This window comes from Tinamus guttatus, unplaced genomic scaffold (assembly GCF_059628265.1).
Source record: "Tinamus guttatus ecotype Peru unplaced genomic scaffold, ASM5962826v1 Tinamus_guttatus_pri_ptg000202l, whole genome shotgun sequence".
Lineage (NCBI taxonomy): Eukaryota > Metazoa > Chordata > Aves > Tinamiformes > Tinamidae > Tinamus > Tinamus guttatus.
Genome location: NW_028288736.1, coordinates 1,906,922 through 1,929,577, shown reverse-complemented (window position 1 = coordinate 1,929,577; position 22,656 = coordinate 1,906,922). Strand labels below are relative to the sequence as shown.

Here is a 22,656-nt window from a genome sequence, read left to right as displayed (position 1 = left end):
TCCCCCACCCCCGCCTGCCCGAGTCCCCCAGCCCGCGCAGGGCGGGGGGCATGTGGTCCGCACTCCCCTCGCACTCACCCGCCGACGGTGTCGACACGAGCGCGGAAAATCTCTGGGAGCCGCAGGGAACGGGGGGCCGCCCGCGCTGCAGAGCCCGGCTACGACAAAAGCATCGGGAGGGGAAAAAAAAAAAGATTCTAAAATGAGAAAATGAAAAGATTAACAAAAAAAAAAAAAAAAAAGAAAAGGGGGGGGTGGGTCTGGGGGCCTACCCCTCAGACCGACGGGAGCGCAGGCTGAGGGAAGAGGATTCCTCTGCGGGAGCTCAGGCCGGGGCTGCCCCGCACGGCGCGGGCCGCCCGCCCGTCCCGCCGGGGCGCACGGGGCTCCCCGCTCGCGGCGGGCCCGGCAGCGCGGCCCGCAGACCGGCTGCAGCGTCCGCGGCCGCGGGGCTCCCGCTTCCTTCCCCGCCTCCGCCACCCGCCTCCGCCTGCCGAGGACGGCGCCCGGGCACCCCCGGCCGCGCCGCCGGGGCCGCCGCTCCCGGGGGACAGCGCGGCCGCGGGGGCGGAGGGAGCCGCGCGCGCGCAGGCGGCCGCCCCCTGGACAAAGGCGCGCGCGGGGCCAGCGCTCCTCGCTTTGCCCAGGTGCCGCCGCCGCCGGTCCGCGCGGCCCGCGCGCCTCCCGCGCTGCGCTTTGTGCCGCGGCCCCGCGCCCCCGATGCCACCCGATGGGAGGGCCGAGCGGCAATTCATCTTGATTTGCTCCATCGTGCCGGCAGCGCGAGCCATAATCCTGGATAATTTCACGAACAAGCAGGTTTAGAATTAATGGGTCAATATTATTTAAAACAAAACACGCGAGAGCACGACCTTTCCCTTCAACTGCGTGTCGCAGCACGGCGCGCCAGGAAACTTGGGGCTAACCTCTCAACCTCGGCGCTCCGAGGGCTTGCGCTTATTTGGGCTGCTCTTTGTTTCTGCTAATGGCTGATGGGGGATTTAGAAATAGAAATGTAATAGTGCATGAAGGAGCTCCCTGCTTTGGGAAAAGGTGGTTGCAGGGGACGGCCAAGGGGATGGATTATTTTGAATTGGAGAGGTTTGTTTGCAAACTGCTTTTTTTTTCCGCTTTTCTTTAATGTAATAAAAACTTCCTTCACAGCGGGAGAAATTTTGGCTCGTCATTCTTGGGGCCAATAATGTCAAATAATCCATTTTTCTCGGAGCTGTGCAGGGGAATACTAGAATCTCGTCTATTTTGCAAAAACACAGCGGCAGGATTTCCAAGTCCCGCGTTAAATTAGCATGTAACTTTAGTGTGAGGGATTTCTTTACGTGAAAAATAGTGGCATGTATTTTTATTGCAATAAAAAGTCCTGCCCTGTGTTTCCAGCTAACGTGATCTAGGCTCGTCTATCAGACAGTCTCTGCAGACTCGTTACCACTGTGCAGTTGGGCTCATTAAATAAAAATCCAGACAAAACTGTATGCTGTATATTTTACTCCCATGAAATAAAACACATTTTTTTTTCATGTTTGCTGAAAAGTAAAACAATAATATTGTACGAAATGTTATACACAGGGCATGTTTTACATTGCGGTATCAGAAACATCATTGCATCCACCAGAGGTACTATTCTAAAACTGATATTCACACATTTTTTTTTTAATAATTATATGTTAGAAACATACAGTGTCGCATTTAGTATATACATTCCCTTGCTCGCAAGCGAAAAAATTCTAATCGCTTCTGTGTAACATGCTTTATTTTAAAGCCTAACCTTTTAAAAACACTGTTGTGATATTACTAACAACTGCTTTTATAAAATTAATTTGACATTTCGATATATATACATCCTTTCAGTCATTTTATGTTAACAATGCTAAACTTAAAAAATAACAAGCTTATAGTAACATTAAAATGTCATATCATATCCAGTCAAACATTTGTCCATATATATATATAATATATATATATGTCCTTGTAACTGTTGAAATACTCTTAGTGAAAGGTCTCCGGATCTGTAGGAGGTCCTTTGAAAACAAAGGAACTATCTTATTTCAGTGGTTTCCTTCTCTCTCTTTCTCTGCCTCTTCCTCCTCGCTCTTTCCCTCTAGTGCCCCTGCCTTTGCAGCGCGGGTGTGAGTCCGTGCGGGAGCGGGAAGGGCTTCCCGGGCAGTGCTTCGCTCTTGTCCCTCACACGGGCCTGTCCACCGCATACTGGCAAGCGCTCAGGTTGGAAGCGGGGTTCTGCACACTGGCGTAGCCAAAACTGGAGTGCTGCTTGGCTTTAAGTCTCAGACTCGCCAAGCTGGAGTTGCATGTGTCCCTATATACATAAGGAGGTGTTGGAGGAGCATAGGGACAGGCTGGCGTTGGCACAGCAGAATTCAGGGAGGGATTGCTCAAGTTGTTCAAGTTATTCAGGCTGTTGAGGCTGGAGCCGGGGACTCCCGTGACCGCAGAGGGCACCATGCTTGAAGACATACTCATAGAGGAGATGGAGTTTGGAGGGGAGAACATGCTCTGAGAAGACAGGGGGTTGACATTCATGGAGTTGAAGAAAGGGAAGCTTTTGGTGGAGAGGGAAGCGGAGGTCAGGCCTTTGGCTGCCCAGTTGTTGTAAGAGTAGCCAGGGTACATGTCATCGTAGGGCTGCATGAGGCCGTTAAACTGCGGGCCGAAGCCGTTTTTGCAAAGCTCGGCTTGCTGGTTCCTCTCTCGCTTTCTCCATTTGGCTCTGCGGTTCTTGAACCAAACCTTTAAAAACGGGGGAGGGAAGGGGGGTGGAGGGGGGGGTGGGGGAGACGCGCGTTAGTCACCGAGCAGCTCCAGCCGCAGCCTTCGGGCCCGCGTCCCGACCGGCGCCCCGGCCGGGACCTACGCGAGGCAGCGCGGGCCCCGCCGCCTCCCGCGGAGCATCCCCCGGCGCCGGGGGGCTTTCGCCACCCCCGGCTTTGCCGCTGCCCCTGCCTCTCCTGCCGCTTGCGGAGCTCTGACTCCGACACCGAAGGCGACGCTTCCGCCTTTCTTTCGTTTTTCTTTTCTCTTCCCTCCTTCCTTCGCTTCCTCCAAACTGGAGCCGTCCAGGGGAAATGGGGAGTGCAAAACCGGGGGCAAAACGCCTGGAAATTCGCCGGATTTAGAGACAGTGATTCGTGTTACGGCGAGGGAGGGGGGAAGCCAGCAGCTGATAAAGTCGCTGCCTTGGTTTGTTAAAGCCACATACTGCCCTTGCGCGAAAGTTTCCAGAGCCGAAAGGCACCTCTAAGCAAAGCTACTCGACTGCTCCTTGGGGAGGGGGTCGCCTCTCTGCAGCGCGCTAGGGACCCTCCCCGCAGACAAAGGGGGAAGGCGCCCTCTCCAATCCACATCCGCGCGGCAGCCGCCGCCAGCGCCGCTCTCGGCGGGTTGCAGCCGCCCCGCGCTGCTCACACCAGCCCCGCTCGCCTCGGGCCGCCCCGGCGGCGGGGGAGGAGGCCGAGCGGCCCCGGGGAGAGCGGCAGTCCCGCGGCCCAAACCGCCGGCCCCGGCAAGAGCCGCTGCCGCCCGGAGCCCCTTTCCCTCCCTGCACGGCCCGGGCGCCCCGAGCGCCCTCGCCCCGCGCTCTCACTGGGGCACAAATGGTACCCGGCCCGGCGCCCCCTTCCCGCTTCTGAGCAAGAGAAGGGGGCTCAGGCGCTGCTGGTGCCATAAATCTCGGAGCAGAAAGGGCAGAGAGCATGCCGGCAGCACTAGGGAAGCGAAGGAAGGAAAATGCAAGGAAGGGCACGTCGCGAGTGCCGCCGAGTTAAGTAAAAGCCCTTGTGTGTTTTACATCTTTTTCTCATTAGAGGCAGCGCAGGTTGCAGCCTGTTCCAAGTCGCTCTCTTGGCTAATGTTTTCATTAGCGTTTCGCTCAGCACGCGCAGGACGCTTCGCGCGGCGAGGGCGAGCCGTGCGCTGAGCCCATCCAGGGGAGCGAGCGCGCCCGCTCTGTCCCGCTCCGCCGGCGCCGTCCTGTGCCGCGCCGCTCTGCGCGGCGGCCCGAGCTCGCAGTACAAACCGAAATCGAAAGCAGCTGCAAACGCGGCGGCGCCCCCGCTGCCCGCCCCGGCCCGGCCGCCCGGAACCGCAGTCAGCGGCGGGGCTTACCCTAACCCTGGCCTCCGTGAGGTTGGTCCAGACGGCGATTTCCTCCCGGGTGGACATGTCAGGGTAGCGATTGCGCTGGAAAGTGGCCTCCAGCTCCTGCAGCTGCTGGCTCGTGAAGTGAGTGCGCTGCCGCCGCTGCCTCTTCTTCTTGGAGGGGTCCTCGGACCCGGCATCTTCGTTCTTGCTCTGTTGGCTCTTATCTTTCTCTGCGAAGGAAGAGAAGAAAGGAAACGAGAGAAAAAAAACACGGGCACCTCAGGCTGCAGTGTCTTTTCTGCCGAGAGAGAGAGAGGCTGCGCAGCGCCCCAGGGTAATGATTAACCGCGCACCCTGCGCGCACGGCCGGGCGCCCGTCGCGCTGCCCACGCGAGCCGGCCACGCGGGGCTCCTGCGGGAGCGAGAGCGCGGGGCCGCCCGAGCTGCCTCCTCGGCGCGGGACGTTCCCTGCCACGGGCGGCCACCCGCTTAGCCAGAGGCGAGCGCTTCCCCCGGGAGCAAGGCACCCGCCTCGCGAAGTACGGGCTGTTCCTCCCGCCCATGCAGAGATATAATATAGAGAGAATATATACAGAGGATATATATAGAGAGAGATATATTATTCACCTATCGATATCTATATTATTCTATCACACATATATACACACACACACACATATACATGTATAAAATTCACCTATCGATTCTATGTTATTCGTCTATCCCATATATACATATATGTATTTCACTTATGGATATCTGTTATTAGGTCTATCCTATATATATGTAATTTACCTATCAATATCTATGTCACTCGTCTATCCCGTATATATATAATTCGCCTACCGATATATATGTTATTTGTCTATTCTAAATATATTGTTCACGAATCGATATATGTTATTCGTCTGTCCCACATACACATTATTCGCCTAACGATACCTAAGTTATTGTCTTTTCCACATATAGTTATCCGCTTATCTACATATATTATTCTCCAATGGAGAAACAGGTTATTCGCCTGAAAACATACACGTTATTTGTCCTTCTCTACACACGTTATTTGCCCGCGTCTACACTCGTTTTTCGCCCGTCTTTACACACGTTATTGGCCCGTGTATAAGCACGTTATTCGCCCATGTCTCTGCACGCTCCTCGCCGCCCGTGGGCCGGCCGGCCCCTGTCTCTCCAGGCACACGGAGCCCCCTCGGCGTCGGCACGCGGAGCCGCGCGGTTCAGCGGAGCCGGGGCAGCTTCCCGGGGTAGCGGGTGGCGCAGGCCCGGTCGCGGCGCGGGGCTCCCGGGCGGGCCCGAGGGTGGCGGCCGCCCCGCGCTTACCTGCGGCCTCGGGGCTGGAGGTGTCGGAGATGGTGTGCACCTCCAGCCGGTGCTTGGCGGACTCCAGGGAGGAGCGAGCCTGCCCCGGCGCCAGCGCCGTAGCCATGGCCAGCGCGGGCTGCTGCTGCTGCTGCTGGTGGTGGCAAGATGATGAAGAGGAGGAGGAGGAGGAAGGTGAGGAGGAGCACAGTTTACTCCCGGTTCCCAGGCGCTCCAGGTTACCCGGCTCTTTCATGCAGTTCATCGGCAAAAGGACGCCACAGTCTACGCGCCCGGGGGGCTGGCAGGAGAGCGTGTGCGTGTGTCTGGAGGGGCCGGTACGTGTAGGTGCGGAGGCGCTCCCGCGGGGGCGGCGCGGCGACGAGTGTCCCCCCGCTCACCGCCGCCGCGCGGGGGGCCGCAAGCGACGGCGATAAGAGGCGGGCGAGCAGCTCCCGTCCCGCGGCGGCAGCACCGGCGGCGGCGGCCCCGAGGCGGCGCGGCCCGGGGGGCAGGCTCGGCGGCGGCGCTCCGCGGCGCGCTCCTCTCCGCTGCCCGCGCATGGACCCGCGCCGCGGCCAGCCGGGCACCGCCTCAGCTCCGCCGCTTCCCTCTTGGCCTAACATCTTAAACCGGGGCGGGCTGCCCCGGCCGTGATGTCACGGCGCCCTGCCCGCCCCCGTCCCCGCCCCCCGCCGCCCCGCGCCAATGGGCGCCGATGGGCGCCACCGCCTCCCGCCGGGGCCCGGGCGCACGGCGAGCAGCGCCCGCGCGGCCCCGCGCCGCGCTCGCGGCGGGAGCTGGCCCTGCACCGGCCGGCGTGCCCGGCTGCCGCGCTGCTGCCCGGGGCCGCGGGAGCACGGGAACAGCCGCTCGTGGGCACTGCGGCTCCCGGCCGGCCTTTCAGGAGGCTTTCGAGCAACGAGGCCCCGCGAGCCTTTTTCCAGCCGCCGTCTACCCTGTATTAATTCAGTTCCGCGTGGGCCCCCCACCTTCCCGCGCACTGGGATCCTCCTCCCGGGATCACGGGAGCGCTTTACAGGCTCCAGGGAACCCGCGGCCGCTCCGCTTCGCGCCGCCCGCGACCTCAGCAGCGCCACCGATTCCCGCCTCCGGGCACAGGGGCAGGATTTACTCCTGAGCCTCAGGACACGACGATGGAGCAGGTTGCGCCGGGCGCGCATGTATCGGCACTGCGACATCGCGCGCTCTGCAACGAAAACTTCCCAAGCGGGCCCAAGCGGCCTCCCACCGACAGCCGCAGCACCCAAACTGTTCCCTACGCCCATGTCCCTTTGTCAGGGTCCCTCGCACTCACTACTGCTCTCTCCTGAGCCACGTACCATTCCCTCTCGCGATCTTACTTATCGCTGAATTATACATACTGCTTTCGCAGCCTGTTAGTAAAGAAGGTTAAATTAATTTACATTCTGCTCATTATCTGGTGTTTAAATGACGTGTTTTTATCCCTGAGATTTGGCAAAGAATCTCTTCCCGCAGACCCCACAGCGTTTCGATGGAGACAATGCTCTTACATTTGTAGTGGATTTTAATCTGATAAGACTCTAATTTGCTTAAGTCTTTTAAATAGGGGGTTTAAAATGATTCTAGCCATTTTCTTATTGAATTTCCTCTAATTCCCCCAAGATCATAAAGTATATGTGTAAAGTAAATATTTCCTCCCTTTGCACCGGCAGCAGATGACCTATAACTAAGTCAATATGAATCCAGCTCGGCTCCGCACAATTTGTTTACTAATCACATCCCCGTTTCTCCTTTGGGCTCCGCACCCACCCGCCCGCGTTGGGTGCGCACCCGCGGAGGCGCCGGGACGCCACGAGCCCGCAGCTCCGTCGCGTTTTTAAGGCAGGCCCTCCTGCTTGAGCCATTTCTTTTGCTGGTTCGGGTTGAGGGAATTTTGTTTTGTTCGTGGTTTTTGCGGGTTCGCCGGGGAGAGGCCGCCTGCCTGCGCGGCGCCCCGGCAGAGGCGCTTCTTCCGCGCGAACCGCGGGCTCCGCGGAGCCCTGCGCCGCCGCCCGCCCTGCTGCCCCCCGGCCCGGCGGCCCCGCGCGCCCCACGCCGCGGCCGAGGGCAGCCCGGGAGAGGCGCGGCCGCCCCGCGCGTCCGCGGAGCCCTGCGCCACCACGCAGCCCCCGGCGCCATGGCGACCCCCGCCGCGTAAATCCCGCATATCCAACCGCCAGCTGAGCGCCAGCCTTGATTTCCCGAGCGAAACGATATTTTAAATGTGTCAACCCACCGAAAAACAACCTAACTGCAGCCACCAGAGTAATATATCACCAACGAGGGTTTCAATTAAAATGTCAAAAATGCCTTTTTTTTTTCTACTGAAAGCTCCTGTCCCTTCTCGAGGACTCCCCCAGGCTGCGTCCCCCAGCGCCCTGTGGGGCAGTTCCCTGCGCTGGGGCCGAGGGCGTCTGCCAGTGACAAACGCTGAGACTGGGGGCCTCCCCCACCACTGTTACTACTATTATTATTATTATTACTATTTGTATTACTATTATTATTACTATTCGTATAGTTTTCCCGTTTTCCTGACGGGCGGTTTCGCGGCCGCGGCGCTGGGCGCAGACAGAGGTGCGGGGAGCCGGGGGCGCTGCCGGCCCTACCGCGACTCTGTCTTCCCACTTTTGCCTTTATCTACTCCAAGGATCGTTGTTTCTGGACGTAATACTCTGCTAAACGGATAAATCGGTCCTTGTGTGGAGTCTCCAGCTAGTCCTGTTGTCTTTTACCTTTGGCTTGTTGTCTCTCGCCTATCTCGGATTACCGGGTATTCTCCTAGATGAAGAGCCATTAATTACCCATTCAGTCAATATTAGGAAGACTACAGAGCTTTTTACATAGGATTAAGAAGACATCAGATTGTTCCATTAGTATATTCCTGCTCACGAATAAGCTTTCGTTATACATTTAGTTTTCCCTGGAGTGAGGCGAACAACTGCTGCATATGTGATGCGCGGGCGGTGGCGGAGGGGGGAATTGCGTCCCCACAGCACAACAAATAACTTTTAATTTGCGCTTCGCAGGGGCTACTGCAAGGGGAGAGCGACTTTCCCTGCCTTGGCCCGCAGCGGCGGCCTCGGGGGCCCTCCCGCCCCCGGCTCCTCCCCGGGGCCGGCCCGGGACCAGGCGGAGCGGCCGCGACCCCGGCCCCGGCCCGGGGAGGGCTGAGCCGCCCCCTCCGCGCCGTTCCGCACCAGCCGAACCCGCCTCCTCTCCCGCTCTCCCCCTCCCCTCCTTTTTTTTTTTTTTTTTTTTTTTTTCCTAAAAACGATGTTAAGTTACCGAATATTCAGCCCTAAGATTTTTCCTTTTTTTTTTTTAATTGTTGTTTTTGTTTTTGCTTTTGGAGCAGTTGAGACAATCAATTCTCGGTGCTGAATGATGATATAAGGAGGTATGCGCTTTCGGCGCTTAGTGTTGGGAGGCTGCTGCTTCAGCAATACTCAGGGTAGCGATTTCGGAAAACGATTTCTTAGGTAAGATCCAGGCAGTTCATAAATTAGATGTGCGCACACACACACTTTTCAAACATCTTCCTATCCTGCAGAAAAGATTATTCGAGTAACATTATTAGAAACTAAGCCGTGTGCGGTGTGGCTTTCAAAGCGTGTGCTTAAATTCTCATAATTTCGTGGGATTGGTCATCCAGAAGCGTGTTTTTTTCTTTTCTTTTCCTTTTTTTCCCGTCTGTCTAGGTAAATATAACAACCACTGAGCTGGATTTGACATTCTAGGCTGCAATAATATTCTTCTATTCTCGCATTTTCATTTCCTCGACATGGCTAGGAGGTTCATGGTTTTTCCTCTGAAACAACCCTCACTCTGCCTTGTTCCCGAACGAGTTTCCTTGCAGGAACCGAGCACGCCTGTGTAGTCTGCAGGGTCTGCTGAATTTCGTTCCCTCCCTTCCCGTCAGTGCTGGCTTGGCTGAGCGCTCTCATTATTACTCCTCCTGCCAGTGCCACTGCTTTAATCCCAGTTACTCGCGTTGCGATTACATATTGGATTTGCCTTGTGAAATACCTAAGTGCACGAGCAATCTGCAAACCGGCACTGCGGCAGAACAGCGTTTTCCTGAGCTTTGCTGCGTTCCCCGCTTCCTAACACAGCCTGCCCGAAGGACGACTCTTTTGAAGTCAATCACATGAAACCCGAAGTCCTGACACGCACGCAATTCAAAACCAACCAGCACTACACGATCACGAGCAGAGCAAAGGGTAAAAAAAAATCAGAATCAAAAGGAAACATCCACGATTTCTATTATTTGCGGGGAGCTGCCTATGCAGCTCAGGGCATTTCAAGACTTGTCATTGTCTGTTGTGTATAGGTATCTATGAGGTCTGCAGGCATGCGTTAATATAAGCACATCTGCGGGCAGCGCTGCGCCTTGCAGGGAGGAAGGTTTGATGGCTGAGCAACCCCTCATTGCTTCACCTCCAACTTGCCATTTAATTACTGGCATTAAGGGTGTTTAGATAGCAATTTCCCCTTCAATCCGAAGGGTACAAAACAGACTTACTGATACCATAATGAGGCAGGAAATTTTACGTGTACTACAGTAATCCGGGTTCATAATTGATGGCTAAGAAAATAACCATTTGTTTTTCGGCAGAGGAAGTAAAAGTTACCATGTCAGGGAGCATATGTGGATATTACTTTTATAAATACTTAGTTGAATAAAGCTGGCGTGTAAGGGCTCATAAATTTATTATATCAGAAAGGTCCCCACTTTCCCATTAGTTCGTGCGAAGGGCTGTGATTAAGACCACCTGTTCAGCGGGAGGAAAAAACGGGGAGGGCAAAACGCCTTCCTTATTCCAAACCATATATAAAGCAATGTCACCCTTCCTTTCCACATTATTTAACACTGATTACTGGGGGAGGGAGCTGCAGAGTCAGTAAAGCCTATTTGTGCTCAATTTAATATCGCGTATGTTTCCGGGATTAAAAATTAGTGGTTCCTAATACCTTCGTCTTCGGAATTAGCCCGCGTTTTGCTTTCTAGCCTTCCTGCAGCCGCATCGTTCCTCCCCGCAGGGCGGCTCTGGAGTCCAGCTCTCGAATGCGGGGGCGGACGGGCCGTGGGACCGGGAAGGGGAAGGGCCGCGCCGGGAGGCCCTCGCTGTTGCTGCAGGCACAGCGAGCTGTTCGGCCAAACAGGGTTAATGCCGCCTTCTCCCAAGGAGGTGTTTAACCACGAGACCGGCAATACGTGCATTATTAATTCACGCGGGTTTCCTGTATTATTAATTCAGGTTAATATATTTTATTTAAACAAAATTACGTTTATCTTGGATTAAACAGTCTCTGGAAATGCGGCGCGCTTGTTTTCTTCTTTGCACTGTGTTTGCACGGCTTTTTTTTCCGTGCCACCCGCCTGGTTCCCCCCGTGAGCCGCTGCGCGAGGACCGTGCGCAAGGGGTGCTCCGCCGGGGCCACGCGAGACGCAAATTGCGCGCGGCGGGTCGCGGGGGGGGCCCGGCGCCCCCCATGCCCGCTGCGGCGGCGCAGCGCGGCGGGCGGCAGAGGGCGCCCCGGGCCCGCGCAGGCGGCGGCGGCGGCAGCGGGTCCCGCGGAGGGGCGCGCGGCGGCTCTTACCGGCGGCGCCGGGGGGCTGCGGCCCCCGTCCCGCTGCCGCGGCCGCCTTTTTGCCCTCGCGGAGCTGCGCGCCCCGCGAGAACGGGCCCTCCACGGGGGACCCCGCGGAGAGAGCGGCCGCCGCGCGGGACGCGCTCGAAACGGCCTCGCTTACCTAGCTGCACACAGGCCGATACGAGTTTGCGGCAGTTGGACTCCATTACCCGCTCTCTGGAAAATAGGAATTGCAGCGCATTATTAGTAGTCGTAATAACAGTAATAATAATGCAAGATTGCACGAGAGCAAATAAATCATATTAAAAAAAAAAAAAAAGGTAACGTCTCGGACGCCCTGCCGCAACGACCGTTTACGAAAGCCAAGTCTTTCCCGAACGGCTCTCGCTCCAGACCATTTCTCCCCGAGTCTAAGCCGTGGACCGGCCTGCCCGGCGGACACTCTAGCCGCGCCTGCGGACGGGCGCAGACCTGCGTTGACGTTTTTCCGAGTCCTCGAAACGCTCGACCTTTGCCGGGAGCCGGGCCGGCGGCCGCGGAGCGCGGTTGCAGAACGGCCCGTCCCGTGGCGAGCTTCCCCGCTGCGGGCGTCCGCGTCGCGGGAGGTGCGCGGCCGCAGCCCGAGGCCCCGCGCGCCGCAGCCGCGGCCCCAGCCCGGTCGGCTCGACTCTAAAATCAGCGGATTAGTGCCTGATTGAGATGTCTGTTGGCGAGATATTACAAAATTCATTATCACAGCTCCCTACTAACTCGATATGAAGTAACACAGATGGGATTTTATTAGCCCAGGCTTCCCGTGTTTGTTTATGGTAATTCCGGGCGAAATTTGCATGTCTCCATCATTTCGGGAATCCTTCCTCTCCTCGCTCGCCGCGCTCCCACCGCGCAGCGCGCCCGCCGGCTGCACGGCTCCCGCAGCGGGGTGGCACGCGGGGACGAGGGGGCACGGGCAGGTTTGAGCCTCGGCTCTCCTCGGGGCGTTTTTATTCCCGCACAGCGACTGCTCTCCCAAGCCCGAGGAGGCCTCCGCAGAAACTCCGGCCCGAGCTCAAGGCCGCCGCCGATAACGGGGCCTAGTGGAGGAGCGGCGGGCACATTGCTTGGGGATAATGCAGCAGCGCGGTGTCAACACCGCCCCTGCGGAGAGCAGCGCGGCAGGCGCATCCAGCCCGGGACCCCGTTATGCAGCGAGCTGAGGCGTAGCCGCCCCTGCCGCCATCGAGGGGACACTCTTCGCTCCGTTCGCCGCGCGCCCCGCGAGAGCTGCAGTTCGCAGCCCGTTCTCACTGCTCCCTGCTCTCAGCGCCCGACGCGCGTTCCTTTTCTCGCCCCGTGTCCTGTTCGCAGGGCGCATCCAGCGGGCCCGCCGGTTCCCTATCGTGCGAGCGCAACTCCGGGAGGCGGCCCAGCCGCTCCGCGCTCGCTCCCTGAGCGCCCGCGCACCCCCCTCGGCACCTCCGCGCACTCGGAGCCAGCCGGTTCCGCGCGCGCAGCCTGTCCCGGCGCCGCAGTGCAGAGCGCAGGACGCTGCCGCGCAGCGCACTGCTACAACGTTATTATTAATACATGTATATATATTTAACAATCTATCTCTATTCTATCACGGAAAAAAAAATAACCGGGGTCCCTGGAGTCTGGCAAATGTCGCGGGCTCTGCGGACGAGGCCTAAACGCCTCCGGCGCCGCCGGGCCCGGCGCGAAGCCACCGCGCCGCTCCGCGCGCTGAGCCCGGACTGCCTCCGAGGAAACGAGCAACTCGCGCCGCATTCGGAAATATCTCCACAAAGAAGGGCAATTTGGAAATCGGGATCAATGGCTTCGGATGCGGGTAACTGCACAATCCGCAGCGAACGGGCCCGGCTCCGGGGCCGCCTCGCTCGGCAGCAGCTGCCGCCGCGGGCGGACGGGGCGCCCTGCCGCGCTCCGGCCCCCTCCCCTCCCGCCCCGCCGCGCCGCGCTCCTCTCCGCGCCGCCCCGCGGCCTCACTCACCGGCGCTCTGCGCCCCCGGCCCGCTGCGCTGCGCCGCGCTGCGCTGCGCTGCGAGGCGGGCGCGGGGCCGCGCGGGGGCCGCGGCGCCGCTCGGGCTCCTGCGCTGCTGCGGAGCCGCCGCTGCCTCCGCGCCTCGAGCTGCCCTCCCGCGCCGCCCCCGCCCCCCGCGCGGCTCCCGCCGTGACGTCACAGAGATTCCGCCGAGCGGGGGAGGCGGCGGCTGCGCGGGGCTGCGCGGGGCGCCCGGGGCCTCCTGCCCCTTCCCTCCTGCCCCTTCGCTCCTCGCCGCGGGACGCGGGGACCGGGGCGGAGGCGCGGCGGGAGCGGGCGGCCGCGGAGCCTCCGCGCCCGCGCAGGGCCGCCCTGCCCGCTGGTGCAAGTTGCCAACTTTCCCGGCGCCAACTTTCCCGGCGGGACCGGCGGGCGGCACCGGCTGCGCGGCCGCCAGGTGTGCGGAGAGATGCGGCGCCACCGCGGGAACTCCCTCTCCTTCCTATTCCTTTAATTTCTCTCTTAGTTTCCTTCCCTTTTTTTTTTTAATCGCTTTTAATATATATATATTTTTGTATCCTTTTTATCTTTTACCCTTTTTTTTTACCGTTCCCTTTTCTTTTTTTCTTTTTTTAATTTATTTTCCCCCTTAGTGCCCAAATTCCGCGCCGGGTTAAATCCCTCCCCCGCTCGGGGTCATTGGCGTGCCTCGCTCGCGGGTGCCGGCGAGGAAAATCCTCCCGCGATTCGTCCCCGCTTTTCCGCATCAACACCGCGTGTGCGCTGGGCACGGGGGGCATATTTTCGATTTTGCGACGTTTTCTATGTTAAAAAAAAAAAAAAAAACCAACGAAGTCAGATAAAACGGTTAAAACAAAGCAAAATGCTCGGTTTGCTGGCCGCGTCTCCGCGGCTTTGTTTCCCTTCAAAAAAAAAAAAATCCCTCGCTTTCTTGACGCGGGCGCTGCACCTGACCGTTTGTGGCTATTTTTAGATGGTTTGAGCCCGAGCGAGGCGCGGTTATTAATAACGCGGGCGGGCCGGCGGGAGGGATCCCGCAGCGCGGGGTAACGTTGGGCCACGCAGCTCGCGGGCGGCTCCCGGGGCAGCACCGCGACCTTCCGACGGGAGCGCGAGAAGCGGCCGAACGGCGGCAGCGCCAGGCGCAACTTGTCCCTCTCGCCAGGGCTGCCAACGTGCCAGGGATTCCCGGGAGTACCGGGACCTGCTCCAGGTGCTGCGGGAAGCGCAGGCACCTTGCGCGGCCCGGTGGGCCCTGCGCGGCCGCGCAGCGGGTTCTACCCGGCGGCCCGGAGCCCGCGCAGCTCAAGTGAGCAGCTGGTGGCAAATGCAAATGGCTCCTGGAGAAACATAAGATACGGGGTGATTTTCATTCCCTCCTCGAGCGTGGGGAAGGAGCTGGACATACGTTTCACGCTCCTAATCCTTCTTTTACATTTTTAGTCATACTCCTATTAAACAACTAATTAATGCCCGGGATCGCCAGGGAATACATTAGACATGCTGCCGCCGAACGGGGGTTCCGGGGTGGCTGCGAACGGCGCAGCTCACTTAATACGCGGATTTCATTTCCCCCCGCTTAATTCAAAGCAATAAATGTAGTAATAGAATTCAGGACTAGCAAAGGCCGCTGCGGCTCTGCCTGTACGGGGCTCCCCCCTCCCTCCTGCGCAATAAAACAGCTATAAAAAACCCCGACGAAGGTGGAAAAAATGAAAATGAAAAAAGAAGCATTTCCCATCGGGAAAAGGCAGCCGGAACCCTCCACGACTCTCCTAGTTTTGGGCCCCGAGGTCGGCGTCTCTGGCACCGCGGTCGGGGTGCCCGCGGCCCCCGCAGCCTCCCGCGCTCTCCGCGGCCGCCGCGGAGCTCGGCGCCGCTCTGCGCGCTCCCGCGCCGGGGGAAGCGGCGGCCCCGGCCCGCGGAGCCCCGCGTGGCGGCCGGTCCGCGCGCCCGTGTTGCGGGGCCACCCCGTGCCAGTGCCGAGCTCCCTGCGTGGCAGGCAGCGAGCGGGTAAATACCCAGAGCTGCCGTGTTGTAACACGCAAACACTATCGATTTGCTGGGGTGCTCGATTTTTTTTTTTCTTCCTGCCCAGATCTGCTTTCAAATTTGCTCGTTCGGGCGCTTGATCTCGACGCTACAATACAATAATTGTTAAAAAATTAAGCATTTCGAATGGACCCGTTGATTTGCATATAAATTAAAATCGCCGTGCCTAGTATATTCTGGCGTTTTATAATCATATCGAAATTAGTGCTTAACCACTTGAGCTAAAAGAATATATAAATGTCCGTATTGACTCACTAATGAATTACCTAATTAAAACGTCCCGGGGATCTCGCTTGTTAGAAAGATTGTTAAACCGGGGCACATTAGGGGTAGGGATGACGGGGTGACTCGGAGCAGAGCAATCCCTGTTAACACAAAGTAATCCACGCTTCACACAGCCATTCCGGTATTTATTTTTCTTTGTTTTGATCCCTTACCCCTCTTCTATTATTATTTTTTTTAAATAAATGTATATATATGTTTAAGGAGTCCGAGGAGAGGCAATGCAAACGCCGCGCCGCTTGCTCCGGCATTTCTACTCTGCGGGGCCGCGGGAGGGCAGCGGCGCGGATCTCTACGCGGCTGCCCCGGCCGGGCCGCGGCGCCGCCGCCGGCAGCCGCGGGGCGCGGAGCGGGCAGCGCGGCCGGGCGCGGAGCGGAGCGGAGCGGGGCCGCCCGCACGGCGCTTACCTGCTGCTGCGGGACGGGCTCGCGGAGCGGCGGCTCTGCGGCTGCGGGAGGCAGCGCCCCAAGTTCGGGGAGGAAAAGAAAGAAAAAGGAAAAAAAAAAAAAAAAGAAGAAGAAAAAGAAAAAAAAATCCCAAACCCGCCCGGCGGCGCGCAAAGCTGTAGCCTCGGGGGCTAGCCAGCAGCCCCTTTCATTTCAAGCACTTATTGATTTGCTGTTGTCATCTTTGGCGACGCAGAAGGACACTTGAAAGAATTTCTGATGGGGCTCTGATCTGAGAAACGAGGTGACCTGACCGCGCTCTCACCAAACTCTTAATTACCACATCAGCTGCCTTGAAAATAAAACTGAGGGTGGGGGGCAAGAAAGGGGAGGCGGGGGGGGGGGGTAATCTTTGACAGCAACAGAGTTTGCTTATGGCGAACTTTTTTTTTTCCTTTTTTTTTTTTTTTTTTTTTTCTTTTTCTTCACCATCGAGAACCCGAGAAGCCCCTTCTGCCTCCCGCTCTCGCACAGCCGCTGCCGGGTCTCAGTGCCCGTGTCCGTGGGCGGCGTGTGCGGGATGCGGCATCCCGTGCCGGGTAACTTTGGAATAGGGCAGCCAAAAGGACAATTCAGGTGAGGAAATAACACGAAAACCGTATTACCGGAGGTGCTAGGAGGCCTGCGGGGTTGGGGCTGCTCGTACGCGACCATACACCGCTGGCAGATGACAGCAAGGCTCTTGGCTAGGAGAAAGGCGCTGCCTTTGTCCCACATGGTGTGCACACACACGCACATTCCTCCTCTTCCTGCGCCGGCTGCCGCTGCCTAATGACAAAGGAACCCATCCTGGTATGGACATGGCCTCCCCCTGTCTTTCTTCCCCCCTCCTCCCCTCCTGTTTTTTAAAATTTTTCTCCTTTCCTTCTTCTTCTTCTTCTTCTTTTTTTTTTTTTTTTTTTCCTCTCTTTCTCTCCTTCTCCCTACCCTCTAGTGTGTGGGTGGTTGCTCTTTATCTTGGTGCCCGGAACCTGCGGCAGGGGATTTGTCCCCGCCGCGGCCACCCTGGTTCTGCGTGTGTGCAGCGTGCTGCAGCCGGCGCCTGGTGAGCGTTTCGCTGCCCTTCACTCCTGCTAGTGCGGCGGGCGCTGCTCCTGCCTGCACCCTCCCTTCACGCCTGCCCTGGCCGCCAGGACGGCCCCCTCGCCGCTCTCGCCTCTCTTCCCCCTGGGTCGGCCTCCTGCAGCTCGACCCACAGCTTGGCTGGGTGCACCCAGTTCTTGTACTCGCTATTAAGAGCATATTCAGATCCTTGAGGTGTGGTTTGTAAGGCAGTGAGACCTGTAAGGATCAGGGGGCCTACAACTAGGCCTCCTCGTAGAGCTGAGTCATTTGTGACAGGACTTCTGAGGCCGTGCCCGGCTCGCATCCCTTGTCCCACACTGTGCGCTTCCCACGTCTGTCCTCTCCACGCACCTGATGCTGCAGCACTGTCGCTTGGCTTTCTGCTCGGCACTGTCACTCTGTAGCCAAGGGGAAGGAATGAAACCACCACTTGTTGTCTTACAGGGAGCTGGATTCAAAGTTGGGGTAGTTGGCAGCTTAGCACAGAAACCCCAGCATGGGTGTCACGTGGATTTTTTTTTAATACATTTCTATATCACTTTGAACACCTTTCAGGCTTACAAGAACCTGGGATCTCTGTGTAGATCCTAATTCTTTTTCACCCGTGCTTGGTCAAAGTGCCGCAGGCGTGGGCTGCAGGGCACGTCGTGTCTCTCAGAGAGCAGGTACGCGCAGCGCGTGCCGCTCCCGAGCCGGGCTCCCGCTCCCGCCGCCGAGCGCAGGCGTCACAGCTGCCGCCGGCGCAGGGAGCCGTTCCTTGCGCTCCGCGTGCTCGCAGTGCTTGCCCTCACCCTCTTCAGGGAGCCTCTGTCATGCTCGCCACGTAACCGCTTCGCTGGTAGCTCACCTACCTGCTTGGGGACGAGTCCCTCTCTCAGGCCATAAAGTGCTGTTTGAAGAGTGCAAGCAGGGTCTCTGCTCAGGCCTCTGAGTGTTCCCGAAGGAGAAGGGAGGAAAAAAAGCGATGCCAGACTGACCCGCAGTGCTCCCGCCCTTGTGATTTTGTTACAGAAGTGCCTCTCCTCACAGTGTTTTGTTCTCTGGGCATGCAGTGGTTATGAAGGAGCTTAGTGTAACAGCCAAGCCAAGTGCGCACTGCTGGACTTTGCCTCTGCTCCCCATCGTGGCTACTGGCCACTTGATGTGGCAATCTGCAATGGGTACGTTCCTGGACCTACATGTTGCAGCAGCCGAAAAGATGGAAGTGCCCAAGAGGCATCCGTTGGGCGGATTTCACCCTGTTTCTACCTTCTGCTGGCGGAGGCTCTTGAGGCATCACCAGCTTATGGGGGGAGCACGCACTGCCTCAGGGGTGAGGAGTGTGTTAAAGCTGGATAGAAATCTTTCTATCTCCCTGCATACATTTCTTTTTTTTTTTTTTTTTTTGCCACAGTATCTCACTGGAGAGGTGAAGAGCCCAAGTAAAAGTTGGCAAAACACAGCTCTCTGAAATGAGCAGGTTAGTTAAGAGAGGGAAAACTTTTTGTTTGTACCAAAAGCAAAACCTTGGTGGCAATTAAATTTGGCCCCTGTGATGGCCTCCAAGCGCTGCAGCCCTGGGACAACTGTAGCTTAAAGCGCTTGGGGAGGCGCTGCGCGACTTCCCGGGGTGACACTCTGCGGCCAGAGGCTGCATTTCCTGGGCTCCCTCCCGCTTTAGCTGAGGTGTGACCCGGCTGCCAGCCCGTCCTTTCTGCCTGAAAGACTCGTGGCCATGAGCTGCCCTGACCCATGGCAGCAATGGAGTTTGGGAACCTCACCTGCAGGTTGGGCAAGAGCCACGCAGGAGGCGCCACGGAGACGTGCGCGGGAGGAGCTGGGAGCCCACGCTGAAGCTGTCAGGAGAAAAGCCTCCTGCCCCAAAGGCACTGCCATGAGCGCCCGCAGTGCGCCCAGCCCAGGGCCCCGGGAAATGGGGCGAGCGATTTTCCCGAGAGCCTCTTGGGGCTGAGATGCAGGAGCGCTCCCTTGTCCTACAGAACAAGGGCTGCTCCCTCCCCATGGCCGCCCAGGATCAGGAAACAGGGAAAAGAGTAAAACAAGCTCGGCTGCATTAAAACTAGGCGTCTGCGGAAAAGGGATCTGTTGAAACCCAAGGGCGGGGAAATGCAGCTTAAAAATAGCGTGGCTGTTTAATTTGGACAGCCAAGTAATTCTTGTCACTGTGACAACAGGCTCTTTACTCTGTGTGTGATCCCTAAAGCCTTCAATCAATTCGGAAGGCATTGCAGGTCCAGGTACCTCGCGTGTCTCCCCGTGATTTGCAAACGTGATTTAGGGGGAATTGGGATAGCTGGTGGGATTGGATTAAGCGAAAGACCTGTTGCTAACTGAATTTAATAATCTGATTCATTTGGCAAGAATTGCAGTTAGGGCTATCAAAAAAAAAATTAAAAACCTGAAACAGAGAGAGGGAGCTTTTTCCCAAAGAAACCATGATGGTACCCATGATGTATTTTGTGGGGCAAAAGCCTGAATCATCCCTGCCTTTCTCTGTGCTTTCTGCTGACTGCAGCTGTCCTATTTGTTTGACAGGGGAGAGCAGAATTCGGGCCATGCTGTGTAACGTGTCCCTGAAGCCGGTAGCGTGAAGATGGCGGACAGCAAATGGCAATGCTCCGGCTCCTGCTCCAACTCTTCCAACAGCACTTTGGAGAGGTTAAAATACTAAGTGGCAGTTGAGGAAATCGCTCGTGTGAGGGCAAATGCAGTGGCATCCAGTGGATTGTTCCTTGTCTGGGAGCCTCGCCAAACTCTCTTACTCACTACAATATACCATGTCAAAGAGCTGGCTCCCTATTATACAGTGCTTTTAAAAAGTGTTGCACTTGGAAACTTAATGGTAAATTTTCTTCACCGGTTGAGTTCTGCCATGCTACTTTTTTCCCCTTTTACTACTTTTACATGAAGCAGATTTGGCATCCCCTATCACAGAAAATGTTAAATTCTTTTACAAAAATATTTATTCGGATGGAATTTATGATGTGATCTGTTACTCACTTTTATGGTAAGCTTAATGTGGTAGGTTAGATAGAACAGCTCTTGATGACATCGGGACAATTGCATAAAGCTGCACTTCTGGGCATGTTTGGACAGCGTATCAAAAAGTGTTTGGAAACAGAATGTGGGTATAATAAAATGCAGGGTAGAGCTGGAGAGATCTTCAAGTTAAAATAGCACACAAACTCCACACTAAATGAAAAATTTATGGGTACGCTGTAGGAGTGTCTTCATTTCCCCAGGCAGAGGACAGACCGACTTTGAGGTCAGACTGGAAGAGGAAAGATAAAAGGTGCTTCTTTGGGGGAAACATGAAAAAACGTAGTGTTCATGCTCTTCAGATTACAAAGCCTGGGAGACAAGCCTGGAAAATGGAGGAAGGCATGAGCAGGCTTCTCCTTCAAGCTCCCCTCCTTTCAGGAATTTGCCTTCCCGGGAGAGCAATGCGCTCACCGCTCGAGCTACCTCTATCAGTAGCAGAAACAAGACGTTGTGCCGGCCCTTGCCAGGGACACTGCTGTGCCGATGCAGCCCTAGGAGGACAGCGTGCCGTGGAAAACAGCTCTCCGGCGAGGCAGGGAGCTGTTGTGCCGGAGCTCTGGGCTGTAACCAGTGGCGCTCCGTGGACTGTCGCCCATCGTGTGTTTATGCAAGCGCTTACTCTAACTATGGCCATTGAATGGACAACTGAACTCCTTCCACACGGGCGCATTTCACTTTTTCCATCCACTGCCTGCTGGCCTTATTCCTAAGTCTTTTCCCATGCTGGGTAGGGTTTACTCGTGCCACTATTCCTGGGGGAAAGAGCCCTGCTGCTTTCCCATGGCTAGCATTGCGCCATTCAGAGGATGTTTCCCCAGGTGCCCTCTGGGGAGCAGACCACCAATGGGCCTTCTAATTTGGCAGGCAGGGCTGCTGTGGACCTGAGGAGATGGTTCTGGAGCCGATTTCTGTGTCTCTGCCTGCTACTGGGCACCCATCGCCCGCGCCGGGTATCGTTGTCCCTCCTGCTCACGGAGAGCAAACGCTCTCGCACCGTCCATTTGCTTCCAGCTTATTTTCCTTTTTGCCTCAGAGCTCTGGGACCGTAGGGGCCGTGAGGACTTGCAGCAGGCACCTTGCCATGAAATGAAATGATGACTGAAGCCTGAATTAAAGCTGGGAGTTTCAGGGAGAGTTGTGTAATAATAACAGTCAGGAAGTTATTTCTGTCTTCTTTTATTTTAAAAGCTACTGAACATACCTGTGATTACAAGTGAGCTGTAGGTCAATAAGAAGGAGCTGTTAGTGCTTTCATTATAATCTCAGTTGTTGGGAGTTTACGTAGCACAAACATTTGCTTTGTGGTGGGAAGTACAGCATGTAAAGCCTTTTGATCTACAAGCAGTGAAAGAAAAATAACTTTTTTTTTTGGCTTTGTTTTTGTTCTCTTCAAGTAAACTTTACAAACTGGGCTACAGCAGGAGCAATCTGATATCTGAGCTATAAAACACGGCATGAATGTAGATGACACTGGGCACTCCCACTTTGCTTAGCTGGGGAAGAAAATCCTTTCAAGAGGCCCGATAAGATCTGCTCTGAGTGTGCTCAGTAGCAGATGCCAGCGACGTCGCCCAGAGGTGGGAAGGCGGGAGCGAGGGCTCCTCCTGGCGCACGCGGGCGCCGGGCCTCCCTCTGCCGCTCCGAGGGCGCAGGAGGGCCCGCAGGAGCTCAGGAACGCGGTGGAGAGGATCCACCTAATGGAGAGAATACTTTGCTTAAAACTGGGCAAGGGAGCGAGGACAAGCCTTGAGGTGCTTTCCCTTTTTTTTCAGCAAAAAGGGCTGTTCTTCCTCCTTTCCTGCTATAGAAAGGCCGGAACGTGCTGTAGCTTCTCCAGTCCTTGCCTTCCCTAAGAAATCAGTAATGAAATCCTGAACAGCTGGGCTCCTTCCTGGCACGTCACAGAGAAGGGGGTGAGGGGAAGAGACTTGCCACATTATAAAAGCAGGAGCTGCAGCTGCCCCTAAGGTTTTCCTGGGAAGAGGCAGGTAGGGAATGGGGTGGTTGGGCAGTCCTGTGGTGAGGAGCAAAAGGGGCACCCAGGGCTGCTCTGTGCTTAACGAGGGGCTGTTTCTTTAGCAGACCCATGGGCAGGTTCTTGCTCATCCGCCACAGTGAAGTGCAGAGCAGAGCGCTTGGCCTCGCTTGTCCTGCCCACTGAGCCATGGTGTGAGCATGAAGTCCTCATCCTCCCGTGTTCTCAGGGGATGTGATGATACAGAAGGAGGGGATGTTTGGGCATTCCTTAAGTGTTCCATGCTTGGCCTGGAAGAATGGCCTGGAGGGCCGGGTAGGAGCAGCTCGTGCCTGTGCTGCAGGGCTGGCTCTCCGAGCTTGGCCCCTTCTCTGGTCTTGCTCCTCAGCACCAGCTTGCCCGGCTGTTGGTCTCACGTATCTGCATTGGATTCCCCTTCCAGGGATGTTTATCGTAGTCTATATGAGGGATGTGATTTAGCCAGATGTATTTGCCGAGGGATGAGCAAAGCGCACCCCAGTGTGAGACACCTTCCCCTCTTTCCTCCTCCCAAGGTTAGGGGTTGCTTAAAAAGCATAGCTATGCTGAAGCTTCCCAAGATAATGCTCAAGAGATCTGGCTTTGCATTTCACTTATTGTTCAACGTGGGGAAAAATATGTTTCCTTTTTCTTCTTCTTCTAAGTGGCTGGCTCATCAAAGACTGAAAGACTGATTTTTCTTTTCTTCTTTTTTTTTTTTTTT

General features: G+C 56.6%; 1 protein-coding gene across 2 annotated transcripts; it reads right to left on the bottom strand.

Moving 5' to 3' along the window:
• Window positions 1–2,194: 2,194 nt before the first annotated feature.
• On the bottom strand, window positions 2,195–11,255 carry PITX2 (paired like homeodomain 2). Of its 2 annotated transcripts, XM_088524043.1 has the most exons (4): window positions 11,198–11,255; window positions 5,452–5,715; window positions 4,138–4,343; window positions 2,195–2,763 (listed from the first exon to the last, which is right to left on the bottom strand). In XM_088524043.1, the coding sequence occupies exons 1-4, from the start codon at window positions 11,253–11,255 to the stop codon at window positions 2,200–2,202; spliced, it is 1,092 nt and encodes a 363-aa protein (XP_088380169.1). In that variant the 3' UTR covers window positions 2,195–2,199. The 2 variants fall into 2 exon arrangements, with proteins under 2 accessions (XP_088380169.1, XP_088380170.1); XM_088524044.1 differs by lacking the exon at window positions 5,452–5,715 and having other exon boundaries at window positions 11,210–11,255.
• Window positions 11,256–22,656: the final 11,401 nt, after the last annotated feature.

What these genes read in the sequence shown, in the direction of transcription:
- PITX2 (XM_088524043.1), bottom strand. Translation starts at nt 11,255, where the DNA reads ATGGAGTCCAACTGCCGCAAACTCGTATCGGCCTGTGTGCAGCTAGGT. An exon ending in GCAGCTAGGTAAGCGAGGCC is followed by an intron (nt 5,716 to 11,197) that starts GTTTCGAGCGCG and finishes CCGGGCGCGTAG; the next exon opens with ACTGTGGCGTCCTTTTGCCG. An exon ending in TCACGGAGGCCAGGGTTAGG is followed by an intron (nt 2,764 to 4,137) that starts GTAAGCCCCGCC and finishes CCGTTTTTAAAG; the next exon opens with GTTTGGTTCAAGAACCGCAG.